Consider the following 14,889-nt stretch of genomic DNA (forward strand, 5'->3'; position numbering starts at 1 on the left):
CGGAGCGTCGGCTGGAAAGTACGTACATGCCGGCAGAGAATGGATCATTTTATTGTTACCCTGCAACAACACGACCATGCACAACGGTTTAGCGTAGGAAATTCAAACACGGAGGCGCCTCCGAGGCGAAAGCTGGCCGCTGCGGATCGTCGTCCTGCACAGTCTCGTCCTATTTCTCCTATGATATATCTGCATTTGGTTTAGACTTGGGTAATAAAACTTCGACAACGGACTATTGGCGCCAGCTCGGTGCTGTTCTTAAGATCCGTTCTTACCCGCCGTGGTTGTTTAGTGGCTATGGTGTTGGGCTGCTAAGCATCAGGTCGCGCGATTTCGATGGGGGCAAAATGCGAAAAAAAACCATCTGCTTAGATTTATGTGCACGTCAAAGAAACCCAGGTGGTCCAAATTATTCCGCAGTCCCCCAATACGGCGCACCTTGTAATCATATCGTGGTTTTGGCACGTAAAACCCCATAGTTTAATTTTAAGATCCGCTCTTGCTTTCTTGGGCCATTATGTTTAACAAAGGCAGCTGCAGTAGCTGGACGAGGCCATCGAGATTTTGTGCGCTGTAAGATTTGAGAGGCAATTTGGTACGAATGTTTGCTTGTTTCCTTGGGCGATAATGATAATTTTATTTCTGTTCAATGTACAAAAGCGAAAGCACGGGCTGAGCAAACTCATAATGAGGCTTGTGTGGTGGCACCCGGCAGCGACGGCAGTGTTAAAACTGTTTATATTTGTACTTTACACTGTAGTTAACAAAGATTGAAAAGCAAACAAATGAAAAGAAAGCACGCAAATAAACATGCTAGGAATTTTATAAGCAAAGTATAGCAGCTTGTATTTGGCTGCGCGAAGTGGCTGTATATACATGATTGGGAAAGCTAATTAAGAAATGCAGGTACGTAATAAAAACTCATATTCCCGGTTATGGGTGCACACTCTTGGTACGAAGAACCGAGGTACATGTCCTAGCTGTATGGGTTTGACAGTTTGTGTCCTGTATACGGTATTCCATCAATGCTTGAAAAAAAATTAGAGGACGCTTAAGCTTCGCTTTTAAGAGCGGAACGTGATAGCGTTATTGGGACCCGTTCGAGGTTTGCAACCCCCCCCCCCCCCCCCCTGAGGCCGATTTAACCTCCCCTTTTGTTTAACCCCTTTTCTTTCCTTACACATTTGAGTACTGCAACTAAGATGTAAGATGTGCAATCGTCTGCCCCCTCGCAAAAGCGCATTTTTTTTACAATTTCCCGTGAAGAAATCGAAATTAGTGCTGCTTAGATGGTATTGGCAAACTGTCAACACCCCCCCCCCCCCCCCCTGGCAGAGATCCTGGGTGCGCTACTGCGTTTGGCTTACGTTTAGCGCGTCGTAGGCACCAAAATCTGAAGTCGTGGCGTCTACGTTAACTCGCTGTGGACAATCGGGTTTGGCTTACGTTTAGTGCGTCGTAGGCACCAAAATCGGAAGTCCTGGCGTGTACGTTAAAGACGAAGCCCGGTATCCCCGAAACCGGGCCGACGATGGTGGTGTCGGCGGTGGTGTCTTCGCAATGGCGGTCATAGACACGAAAAGAAAAGCCGTGACGGCGGGCTCCGTCAGGACCAGATCGTCGGAGGCAGCGGAAGAAATGCCAATCGCATTGGCGTAATCAACGGTTGGAATCGAGACAGAATAATAATCAGCGACTCCAAGATGACCATTAGGAACTTCACAAAGGGCTGGGTCTCCACGGAGGCGGTAAAATCCTGAACCGCAGAGCAGGAGACTTCAATAATGGCAAAATCACACTCAAATACCTCAAATGGATTCCGGCACACATGGGGGAAGTAACCACAGAAGACCCGAGCACCCCTCCCAACCTCAACGAGAAGGCCCACCGAGCCGCGCGAGAACTAACCCACCGCAGTTCGGACAGTGACGGCCCGACACCCCGCACCCCTCGCGGAGGGGGTGAGGACTGCGCCGGAGGCGGCGACGACGAAGTAGCGATCCAGGACGACAGAGACAGACTAGTCACGTGCCACGACATATTGACACAATATAAGAAACGAAGAGAAGCATACCCACAACCGCACAAACAACTAGACAGATTGGAGAAGGTTGCAAACCAGAACCTTCAGAAACCCCGTACACTTAAACAGAGTAAATTCTACACAATACCCAGAAGCGAGCTGCAAGCTCTGCAAGCACGAACACGCAGACATGGCACACGTCTTATGGAAATGCACAGAGATCAGACCAATATACAGAGAAGACAACATAGAACCGGACCTTCTCGAGGAGCGGTGGCTAAGCGCTCCGACAAATCTACATGACCAACTATGGGCAATCCAGCGGGCCCGGGCAGCGGTGGAAAGGCTATGCCTCACCGCACATAATACCCGGGTGGCCTGAGCCCGGGCCGGCAACTTCGCAGGTGCTTTTATCAATAAAGTTTTTCCGTCCGTCCCGTACGTTAACATCCAAAATGAAATTTGAACTGCGCGCCACGGTGACATTACGAAGGCAGAGCGTTGTGGCCCCGCCCCACTCCGCTGTAGCCTTCGCAGTGCAAGGCATTGAAGGAGGAAGGGGAGCACAGCGGAGGCAGTGTTTGATTGCCAATAACTCCGCTTCTGCTGAATGCATTGAAGTACTTTTCGCGGCAAAATATTTCTGAAATCATAACTGTTACTGTTACTGTCATCTAATCATCAGCCTATTTTATGTCCACTGCAGGACGAAGGCCTCTCCCTGCGATCTCCAATTACCCCTGTCTTGCGCTAGCGTATTCCAACTTGCGCCTGCAAATTTCCTAACTTCATCATCTCATCTGGTTTTCTGCCGACCTCGACTGCGCTTCTCTGTCTTGGTATCCATTCTGCAACCTGTAACCTGTAATCTGTAATCTGTGTAATATTCTGTAATCCATCCTGTAAGTTACTGTATATGCTACCAAAAAATGTCACAGTTTCGCCCTAAGGGCGAAACAATGAATGCGATAGCAACACAGCAATGTCATACGAAGTAAGGTGAGCGGCTTTGGTAGCAATATGAATTGTAGTAAACATGAGCTGATTAAGTAAGCAGGTGTGCTGCGGCGTAAGTAGACCGACATGAAGAGAGACTCGATGACCACGAGAAGGCGCGTGTGAAACGGTGGTGTTGATGAGAAGCGCTTCCCGTGGGCACGCGTGCGAAGGGACACACCTGTAGCGCTGCACTGCCGATCCGGGCAGCATTGCATGTGTAGCGTGCGTTGGAAAATGTGGCCTGACTATTACTAACTGAATGAGCAAGCGTGGTGTGAGCGCGCACAAACAAACATGAATAGATCACACTGAATGACTGCAGACAACGACTGTCAAAACGCTGGCAGCAAGCGCATACGCCGCAGCGGGCGAAGGTAAAGCTTTAGGCGAAGCTGCGTGCGGTCTATCGCTTCAACGGAAACTGAGCGGCGAATGCACAGCGCATAGAAAGGTCAGAGCCGTGTGGAGATAAGAGACGGTGCGGGCGAGCGACGAGCGCGGTTGTTGGCAGAGTAGGCGCGCACGCTACGTCACGTTGGCGAAAACGAACCCCTCTATGGGCTTCTTGCGTTGGAGTTTGAGGTATAGTAGCGGCGCCTGGTGGCGGCGAAAAACGTCATCTGGGTAGTACCAGCTTGGATAGTATTGAGCCCTGGCTGTGGCGAAGCACGTTTCTAGTCCGCGTTTTGCGTCGATTCGCACTTTTTTCTGCCCTGTTTCGAGTGCGAAAAGGCTCGTCACTTCTCACAGACCATGGCGACCAGGCTGCGAGCTGGCCGCAGCCTATATTTATACGAAGACGGACTCTCCGTGTGCCGTGGGACGTAATGCTGGAAGCAGAAGACATCGGCGACGCCGATCCGGAGAGACCTAGCTCAGCCTCAAAAAAGTGTCACCGTCGTTACTGCTGCGTCGTAGGCTGCCATGAACAAGAAGGCCTGAATCCCAACATCAGATTCCACCGTTTTCCTTCAAGGCCTCACGAAGTGGAGCGTCGGGCGCGCTGGATAACTGCAATTCGTCGCGCTGGGTAAGCGAAATGGAAGATCGACATAGCAGCAGGCATGGCTGGTGATTCACGATTCGAGACTCGGCCACAGCGACAATTAACAATTCGACCGGTGCGAAGTGGTGAAGTGACCAGGTGTGTGCAAATGACCACAAATGGTCGGGCTGATTCGGTGACAATTCACTACCTCACTACGAGCAGCACAGGTTAGAGTTGAATGTGCTCATCCTTGACCTAGCCAGCACGTTGAGGCAGCACAGCAAGGTAGTATTGATTACGGCACATCGATGTTCGAGCGCTGTCATTAAAAGCTATATCAAGCGAGCAGCGCACGAGTTCGCGCTGCAGCGCGATTCGCACGTACGTACGTTACTGCGAGCTTATATGCATTGCATCAGTTATTTATCAATTGCTAAAGGGACAGATGACCGCTACTACAGCGCAGGCATAATTCCTTGTCTAGCGACATGCAGTCAACAAAGATTGCAGGAGACACGCCGTTTCGCGGCATGTCGAAAGACCGCTGCCGTCGCGGCGCGTACGATCGTGCGCTCGAGCAGTTCCGTACACATGTCTGCTTATCGCTGCTGGGAATTCATTCGTAGAAAGCATTTCCTCGCGTTTGTGCGCCTGATTCTAGAAGCGTGCAAAGCTTACCTGAAGTTCAACTTCGCACGTGCGTGACTCGCTTCACTTGCGATTGATCCGCGCTAAAACTTCGCCGCTTATTTCTTGAACGGCGTACACGTATTCGGCGTTTCATAATTTCTTGCCTTTACGCAGCATGCCACCCACGGAAAAATCTTCGGCGCCCGATATTCGCTGCAAGCCGTGGTACAACACAACCGAAAGTGGCGGGTCCATTTTGTAAACGTGCTTCCCGAAGCAGACGACCGAGCTTGGTACTTCCCAGTTTCGGATTGAGGGCGCTTTTTAGCACCATTTTTGCAGCGCCCCGTGGGCAACGCAAGAGCACCATAGTCGAGCGCACCGGCGCAGCCAACGTAACCGACGGCTTCCGACGCGCTCCGACGGGCCCCGGCGGCAACACTCCAATTGGCCCGGCGCTGAATTGGCTCCTGACACATTCGCGTAGAGTACGCTCTACATTCGCGCGTTGGTCGCGTCGACTGAGCCGACCCACAATGCATTTCGGGCGAAGAAATAAAGGCGCCCACGCCGCTTCGCCGATGGTTTAAAGCGGCGCGCGGGCTTGGGATCGTTCTGCGCATGCTCCTAAGATAACAGATGGCGTTTCGGCTGGCGCAGCGCAACCGGCGTAGCGTGGCTGGCCGCGAACGACGCTGGCCCGCACGCCGATAACGTCGGGCTATAAACGGGCCTTTAAAGAGTGGACCGTACTCTACATGGTAACATAACAATGCCGATGGTGCTTTCGGCGGGCGACGCAAGTGCAGTACACTAGCACCACTATAGAGCACTGCTACAACAGCGGGCTCGCCGCAGATAACAGCTGGACGTGTACCCGTATATAGCGGTGGTGCACAATGGTGTTTGCGCTGCTCTATTATATTACAACATAGCGTATTTACCTTCATAATGAACGCACTCGCATAATGAACGCACCCCCAACTTTAGTCGTCAAAATTTGGATTTTCTTTCTCCCGCGTAATAAACGCACCCTGAACTTGCTGCCGTGAAGTAGGAGACACACAGTACGATTCGGCGTCCGATCTAGCGTCCGGCGGTTACGATTGTATCGGACGCCGTATCGGACGCCGAACTGTACCGTGTGTCTCCTACATTTATTGCCATAGCAATCATATGGACACTCCAGGAGCATTTTATTGCGATAGCAATTATATGGACACTCCAAAGCAGATTTCTGCCGTCGGCGTCGCCGTGAGGTTCCGTATGACGTCAATGGAGATGAAATCGTCGCCGCGCGCCGAACGCTGTATGTGCGAGTGAAAGTGTGCGAGGGACGCGCGCTTTCACGGGGAGGGAACCCACGGCGGAGAACAAACGCGCGTTCTGCGCCGTGCTCCCTTAAGGGCTGCAGAAGTAGGCGTCTCTTTCCTCCTTTACAATCACCATATATGTAGAGCAAACGCGCCTTCTTCCGACGCGCGAAAGGCCGTGAGCGGGACGGGGGGAGGGAGGGGGAGGGAAGAGAAGCGACGTTTAGCTGCAGCACCAAGTGCCTATTTATATCAGAGGCTCCGGCAACAGTCACCAACCCCGCACGCATTTTGTGCGAACGCGGGCAAAACGCCGACGGCGTCGACAACAGTTCTGCGTGTTGCCGGTGCTGCTGCATGTCCAAGTTTATACAGCTGATAAAGCTACTATCATTACTCCGTATTACTCTACAAATATTATTACTCCGTATTACTCCGTATCATTACTCTACAAATTTGCTATCGCAATTGATGCTTCGCCTTTCAGGTGAAACTGTGACAACTTTTTTTTTTGCCGTCGACGCCGACGATCGCGGCTCTATCTCCCGCGTTCGAGAGAGGAAAGCGGGGAGGAAACGCGCCATATTTCGTCGCGCGCATGGCGCCGGTGGGAGGGGAGGGAGCAAGGCGGCGAAGCAACTGCACATTGCACAGCCGCGCGCCCCCTGTCTTGAAAGCGATCTGCGTCGGGGGCTGAGTTTAGGTGCGACAGCGGCTTATAGCTTTGTGCATGCTCCGTTATCGCCTCCCAATTTGCGTTGAAGCGATACACTGTACACAGCACGAAGGTCACTTCGCTCGCTGTTGCTGCCGCACTTCCTCAGGCCAGTGTTTCCACAGCGAGTGTCCGCGGTCATCGAGTGTGATTGGTTCATGTTTGCCTGCGCGCGCTGACACCATGCTGGTTAAATTTCTTTGAAAGTTTATACGGTCGTTAAAACGACTAACCTTACTTCGTATAGCTGTCCACGCATTTGCTATCGCAGTCTGTGGTGCGCCTTTCCGGCGAAACTGTGACTTTTTTAGAGGTGGCCGCGGGAAAAGAATCGATCAAAGTTTTACCCCGCATAATAAACGCACCCCCCAACTTCGTGCATATTTTTCGGGGGAAAAAGTACGTTCAATATGCGAGTAAATATGGCATACCTAAACACAAACTTCTTTACATGTGCTTGAATGCTTGAACCTTATTTTGCATTTCTAGCCCTTAAATGAACTGACAACTGGCCAAAATGTGTTGTGAGCCGTTGATGGAAATAAAATTATCATAATTTATAGTGATAGAATCCATCATGCTGTTCGCGATTTAAGTAAGAATTATAATTTTAAATTGGCAAGGAAAGTTTCAGAAACCAGTTAGTGCGCGGCCTGGCGATGAAACCTTGGTACTCCGATGTAGTTTATGAGATTACTGTATACGTAAGTAGGCTGTTATTAAGCACAGCATACTTATTGCTTGAATTTGCAGTTCGTGTATTATTAGACGCTTGCGCTTTATTCTATGCGTATTACGACGCAAAGAAAGCCCACGCTCACGAGTGGTACATGCGTCCCACACTGCACAGCGGCGCGCATGCTGTGGTACGCGCCCGAGTTTGCAAGTACCGAGAGTTGCGTGATCTCCCTGTCAGATACAAAATGCCATCGACTAGTTGTGCCGTAAATGGGTGCCATCACTACAATATTTGCGCACGCGTGGCTACGGCAACACGCTGCGTATCACCTGTAAAAGCGTTGTTTCACTTTCAAGTACCTAACTTGGCTTGGTTAAAAAACACTCTTTACTGGTTAATGACCAAGGCAGTTGGACAGGAAACCACGAAAACACGTAGATATTATTGCAGAAATAATTTATCACTTCGGAAAATATGAATCGCAGGACATCAGCTTTCTAAACAATAAAAGACTTAATTTCTCACTGATACAGCCGCACTTGTCGTCTAACTCCCACCAATGCCGGCGTACTCGTATAATCCCTATCGCGCTCACGTACCTGTCACTGTTTTCAGCATGCTTCCATTGATCGACTACATCCTCAGTGCAAATCGCAAATTCTGACAAAAATTGTTCCTCGGCGTTTTCCGAGTTACTGCCACTTCATGATTAAGCACTCTGACCGCTAAGTTTTGTATTCAGTAAAAAACGTAGGTACCATGAAATTGTTTTTCAGTCCATTTAACACACCTCTTACGAAACTAAAAGGAATTCTTAACAAGTGAAAACGTGTTCAAAAGAGGATCCTTGTAAAGTTGCGTTTTCGCTTCGAAATCACTAATTCAACTGAGCGCACTTGAATTAATCGTCATATAAATTACCTCTCGCAATTATACACTTTACCGTTCTTGGCGATGTTGATTTTTATATGCAGCAATATGCCATACAAGCACGATGCCTACGTGAGCATGAACCAATGTGGGCCAGGTATGGATGAAAGATCATAGCATGCCTCAATCAATTTTTATTGCGATAGCAATTATATGGACACTTCAACCGGATTTCTGCCGTCGCCGTGAGGTTCGTATAGATTCCAAGGGCGGTAAAATCGTCGCCGCGCGCCGTATGCGCGAGCGAAAGCGCGCGGGAGACGCGCGCTATCACGGAGGGCGAACGCTCGGCGGAAAGCAAACGTGACCGTCGCGCGAAAGACCGTGGGGGCAAGGGAGAGAGGGAGGGAGGTGGGGCGGCGCTGTGCTCTGGCACCAAAGGCGTATCTTCCCACTCTATCTCCCACGCGAAAGCAACAAAGCGGGAAGAGGGGGGGGGGGGGCAGCTTCTCCTCTGCCAACAATTCCTTTGCGCTTTGCCCGGGGATGCCGGTCGTCCGCACCGTCTCTTATCTCCACACGGCTCTGACTTTTGTATGCGCTGTGCATTCGCCGCTCAGTTTCCGTTGAAGCGATAGACCGCGCGAACCTTCGCTTGCTGCCAGCGTTTTGACGGTCGTTGGCTGCGGTAATTCAGTGTGATCTATTCATGTTTGCTTGTGCGCGCTGACACCACGATTGTTAATTCAGTTAGTAAGCCAATGTGTCCAAGTTTATGCAGCCTATAAAACTACTATCCCTACTCCGAATAGTTCTCTACTAATTTGCTATCGCAATCGATGCTTCGCCTTTCGGGCGAAACTGCGACATTTTTTCCCTCTCTTTTTCAGGTTCATGATGGCTTTAGAAATGCAGCGGCAGGGGAATCAGCAGAACTGGCAGATGATGAAGGCGATGCAGGAGACGCAGAAAGAATTCCTTGGGGAGGTCTCGACAATGATGAAGGAGACATCTTCGGTGGTCAAGGACACGCTGGAAACGATGACCAAGCAGACTACAGAGCAGGCAAACATGCACCGGGAGACACTTACGGCCATGCAGAATAACACGGCGGCCGCGAGCAGGATGAACTCAGAGACGCTGCTCGCGGTGCAGCAGAGCATGAATGAGACGCGCAAGATGAATTCGGAGACGATCAAAATGGTCAGTCAAAGCATGGCCAATATGCTCGAAGCACAGCGAAAGAGCGCCAGAGAGATAGAAGAAATGATTAAGGAATCCCACCAAAATGGATGCGTCATCTCTTGATCGTACGGTGGGAGCAAATAAATATGGCAGACAGCAACTTTCCCACCTTTGCCGAACAGTAGCCTATAAGATGCGCCCAGTAACACATCTATTTTTCGAAGCTGACAACACTCATAAGTCCAGTGCGATGATTTTCAATAAACATATATCCGCAAAAAAAAAGGCCACAGACCTGCGCGGCACACGCAGCAGTCGCAGCGTAAGCTGGATGAGCGGCTCCATAGGAGCTCCATTTTCGGCACCACGCACTACAGCGTGTTCGCGGAGAAGTGTTTTCGTGTCGTTTTCATGAGAACGTTCTGAAATGTCCGCCCGGCGTCGACGACAAGCTGCGGCTTGTGCTGGCATCGCCTTTGAAACGGGGTGGTGACAAATAGTAACGTAGCCTGCTTGAGTTAACCAGGCAACGTACATGCAGCATGAAACTCCTATATGCAACTGCTGCATGTCGGGACACCTGGTGGAGCATAACGGAACGCGGGTGCAAAGTTTGTACGTATCGACGCTACGCGGTGCGCGTGTCACACCGCGTGTCAAATGGCACGATACGATGATAATGATGATGATGATTTACATGACATTCCCTTTGAAACGGAACGGTGACAAACAGTCACCTAGCCAGCTTGAATTAACCAGGTATGTCTACATATTTTTCATTAGAGCAAAATATTAATACATGTCCATAATCTTTTTTTCTTCAAGACTTCTCTATCTACCTTTTATCGCTTCCTATGCAACTGCTACATGGCGTGCCACCTGGTGTAATAATATGCAACTGCAATGCAAAGGGCGCATGTATAGACGCTAGGCGGCGTGCATCTCGCATCGCAATACAAGTGGCACGATACGACGCTAATGATGATGATGATTTATTGGCATCCCCTTTGAAACGCGGTGGTGACATAATCACATAGCCAGCTAGGGTTAAACAGCTGCACAGTATACAGAGTTTCCCAACTATCATGTACCACGATTAAAAAATATGCAAATTCCACGTAGCTGGACAGAACCAAGCTTATGTTGTTTGCCGTCGCTTGGAGAAACTCAAATTATTTTTGTATTGCGCCTAATTACATAATTAGTATTAATTAATCAACTTCCCAAATATAATTAGATGAAACGTGTCAATGAGAAAATTGTAAAGCAACATGAAAAATTCCCGATACAGCTTTCTGTTGCTCAATACGTGCGACATAAAAGTATTTTTCCGAGCGTGAAAGCCTGCTTCAAACCAACACTTACCCCTCGTTACACCTTTACAACAAGATTTACCCAGACATTTACCCCAATCCCACGTGCCATATCTGCAAGACCCAGCCAGCCACACTTACACACATGCTTTGGGACTGTACACAACAATACCACGACACTAACCCGACGACCCTCTCGTCGAGATGGCACGCTGCCCTGCGTAGCTCCAACCTCGACGACAAACTCTGGGCGACCCAGCAAGCCTGCGAGGCGGCGAAGAGGCAACACCTCGACGTCCCCACGTGGGAGGCCTAGGCCAAGCCACCACCTCTTGCTGGTTTTAATAAAGTTTATTCAGTCAGTCAGCGTGAAAGAAGCCCGCGAATACGCGCAAAGTGCCTCGTGTACCCGCGGTGGTTGTTTAGTGGCTATGATGTTGGATTGCTAAACACGAGGTCGCGGGATGGAATAGGGGTGGTCGATTATATTTTTATTCGATTAACGATTAATTATTCATCATTTTAGTCTTGAATCGAATAATCGCTTTCGATGCAGTGTTTTTCATCGATTAATCGATTAATAGAAATTTTTCATAGAAATTTTCATAGAAATTTTTCAATTCCCTCATAGTTTGGATAATCTCTGGCAGGAGTAGCGGGCTCTCCGGTCAAAGGCAAATACCTCCTGGCCAACGAGCCCGCAATCTGCATCGCGGAACCTTTATTTCTTTCTGCGTGGAGAATCTTATCCACCGCACGGCTCCGATTGGACTTGTACTTGTTCCCATGAAGTAAATGCCTGAGGAGGTTCTATTTCCCTCCAATTCTCATCTGTCCGTCCTCCATGTTACAAACCTCGTCCCAATGCTGTTTCTCTAGCGTTTGGCAGTATTCGGTAATCTCTCGGTTCAATTCCACGATGCGTTTGCGAAGCCTCCGATTAAGTTTTTGGATTTTCCACCTGGAAAGTAGAGATTCTTTGGCATCTATGAGATGAGCTAACTTGCTATCCATTTTGTCTACGGCAAGGTTCGTTTGGATGGACTCGGTGGCCGTTTCGACGTTGCAGATGGCCTAGGATAGCCATCCATCAAAGTCGGACAGGCCTTCGTCAAAAACGCTCTCCGATCTGATTTTACGAAGTAGATCCCAATCCGTGAAAGCGAACGTTCTGGGGGGTTTGCCTTGTAATTGGATAGTCGTGCTGAGTATGCAGTGATCACTGCCAAAATCAATGCCGACATTAACCCACGAAACTTCCCCCTCGGAGCCCACAAAAGTGAGATCCGGAGTGGAATCACGCGAACATGAATTGCCTGTTCTGGTAGGAAAAGTGGGTCCGTGACCAACGTAAGATTGAGATCTGAAGCCGTTTGCCAGAGGTCGGTCCCCTTGGACTCGGTACGAGGGTAACCTCACGCGTGGTGTGGTGCATTAAAGCCCCCGGCGACCACGATGGGTGCTCTCTCTTTCCGTGCCATGGAGACCTCTTTAGAAAGAATTGTATGGAATCGGTGATGCCTGCCATTCGGCGAACTATATAGATGTGGAGTAGAAAGAAACTGTTTCTAAGGCCACCACTTGGAATAATTTCGACAAAGGAGTGTTCTATTGTGCTGCGCCTCATGTGTAGATCGTGTTCTATGAATGTGTGTTTTTTGGCTACCAGTGTACAGATGCCCCTGCCTTCCTCACTCTTGACAACGTGAGATGTGTACCCTGGAAGGGTGACTCTGTCCGTGAGTGTCTCTTGCAGTAGAATGACCTGTGGCTTATCGACCCGGGATCTGAGAAACTGCTGAAGGACCGCCCTTTTCTGAAGGAAGCCTCAGCAGTTCCACTGCCAGATCGAGAAATTTTCAACGTTACCTTTCGCAGCCATCGCCGGAAATTGCAACTACCTTAACCTGCGATTTATTACCAGGCGTCGCCATGCAGGCTGCCTTGCTCTTAAATCTGTGGTTTTGCACTGTCCGTCTGGATCTTTACCACATCCTTCTTCAATTTGGCCATCCTAGTGTTAAGAGACGCTACCGCTACCCCAGGTGGTCAAAATTAACCGGAGCCCTCCACTACGGCACGCCTCATAATCAGAACTGGTTTTGGCACGTAAAAGCCCAGAAAGAAGAAGATGCTTGCTTAAAAGGTTAGTGTACTTCTGCTAATTAGCAGCTTTTCCGTCACCATTTGTTGAAGAAAAGTGTTAAGCCTTAATTAAATAAAACGTGGTAAAAAGAGGGCTAGCCCCTTGAAACTCTTACACTCATTCCTATAGTCATATACACTAGGCTTAAAAATTTAATTGAAGACATGTATGGGCTCGTTCCTGGCCACAATTTTGGGCTTCCGCAACTGCCTCTCGACACAAGACGCTTTCCTCTACTCAACCTAAGGTTGGGGAGCACCTGTTGCTAGCTCTTGACCTAAAGGGCGCCTTTGACAGTATGTAACATGAAGCTATACTTTCCGAGCTCAATAGCCTGCGGAGAAAAGGTCTTTAATTACATAAGAGCATTCTTCAGCGGGAGCAAGGCTACGATAGGAATATCGCAAGTCAAATTCGATCCGTTTCAAATGCCAAACAAAGGTACACCTCAAGGAGTGTGATCTCACCTCTGCTTTTTAACATCACCATGTGTAGACTTGCGCGAACGCTGGACGGTGTCCCGCAACTGGGTTACACCCTTTACGCGGACGATATAACCCTATGGGTCACGCGCGGGTCCTTAGCAAATAAGGAGCAGACCCTCAAAGAGGCGGCCACTGCAGTTGAAAACTTTGCCATAGCCAGCGGTCTCTGCTGTGCTCCCGAAAAATCAGAAATAATACGCATCCACGGGAAACGATATAAAAGTAATGGGAACATAGAAGTTCGAATCGAAAATCAGCAAATCAAAGAGGTCACCGTTGCTCGGATCCTGGGTTCAGAGCAACGGCAGCGCCAGCCACACCATCAATTTATTAAAGTCGGCAACAAAAGTGGCAAGTATTATTCAAAGAATCACCTTTCACAAAAAAAAAAAAACGAAAGAAAGCGACACTGTACGTTTAGTACAGGCGCTCGTAATCAGCAAACTAACATACAGCCTCCATTTTCACACACTCAACAAGAGTGAGGAGGAGCTGGTTGATTCTATTATAAAAGGGGGGGGGGGGGGGGCTACAAGGTGGCTTTGGGCTTACCGGTAAGCACCCCGACAGACAAGCTCCTTGGGCTTGGTGTATACAACACATACGCCGAGCTCAGGGCGGCAACTTTAATTTCACAAAGAAACCGACTTAGCCAGACTAGATCTGGCAGGGAGATCCTGGTGAGGGCGGGTATTCCACCACACCCACAAAACATAGACGAGGTGCTGGTGGATATTCCCGGTCCCATCCGAAGGAGGATTTCAGTCTCTCCTGTCCCGAGAAATATGCACGAAGACAGAAACAAAAAGAGAAAGGGTGAAATGGCTAGGTAAACTAGTCAGAAATAACGAAAATACCATTTATGTTGATGTCTCTAAATAGAACTGGAAGCGTGCAGTAGTCGCTGTCATAGGCAATGACAATACCAGTATAATCTCAAGCGGCTCCCTGATCACGTCCTCGGTTGCCAAGGCAGAATGCTCCGCCATCGCCTTGGCAATCAAGGACCGAGAACGGCCACGGGGAGTCATACAACACCGTCATTTCAGATTATCAGGAGACATGTCGCTTCTTTATGAACGGCCGTCTCTCTTTCAAGGTTAGCAGAGCCTCCTGGGAAAGTAACTTAAGAATACATACAGACTGGTCTGGTGCCCGGGACACGCAGGCCTAGAGGGAAATGAGAAGGCTGACGCTCTAGCTCGGGAGCTCACGAACCAAGCGGAGGAGCCACCGCCCTTTCATTCACGACAACCCGCCACGCCACACGAAAGCCATCGCGAGCGAGGAGAAGGATAACGACCCGGCATGCATGGCACCACGCGATATTCTTTCTCACCGGCGAGGCATGCGGCAAAAAACTGCGCCCTCCCACAAATCTTTGGAATGGGAAGACGCAATAGATCTCCGCAGGATTCAAACTGGGGTCTACCCAAATTTATTCAGATTAAGCAAAATTTTCCCAACGACGTATGGGCATGCCTGTCCGTGGTGTAGCGACTCACCGCCGTATTTGTACCACATCTCATGGGGATGCCAAAAT

The 14,889-nt window shown here is 49.4% G+C and overlaps 1 protein-coding gene across 8 annotated transcripts in view; it reads left to right on the top strand.

Moving 5' to 3' along the window:
• Positions 1-9,907, top strand: part of LOC119456839 (uncharacterized) — a 48,874-nt gene extending 38,967 nt beyond the window's left edge. For 4 of the 8 annotated variants that reach the window (XM_037718658.2, XM_049669384.1, XM_049669387.1 and 1 more), the window contains one exon: positions 9,108-9,904. In XM_037718658.2, coding sequence (XP_037574586.2) covers positions 9,108-9,525 — 418 coding nt within the window. In that variant the 3' untranslated portion in view covers positions 9,526-9,904. Of the gene's footprint in view, positions 1-9,107 lie in introns of all 8 variants that reach the window. The other 4 variants (XM_049669386.1, XM_049669385.1, XM_049669390.1 and 1 more) reach the window with 2 other exon arrangements.
• The last annotated feature ends 4,982 nt before the right edge of the window (positions 9,908-14,889 follow it).

This window comes from Dermacentor silvarum, chromosome 6 (genome assembly GCF_013339745.2).
Source record: "Dermacentor silvarum isolate Dsil-2018 chromosome 6, BIME_Dsil_1.4, whole genome shotgun sequence".
In the NCBI taxonomy this organism is placed as follows: Eukaryota; Metazoa; Arthropoda; class Arachnida; order Ixodida; family Ixodidae; genus Dermacentor; species Dermacentor silvarum.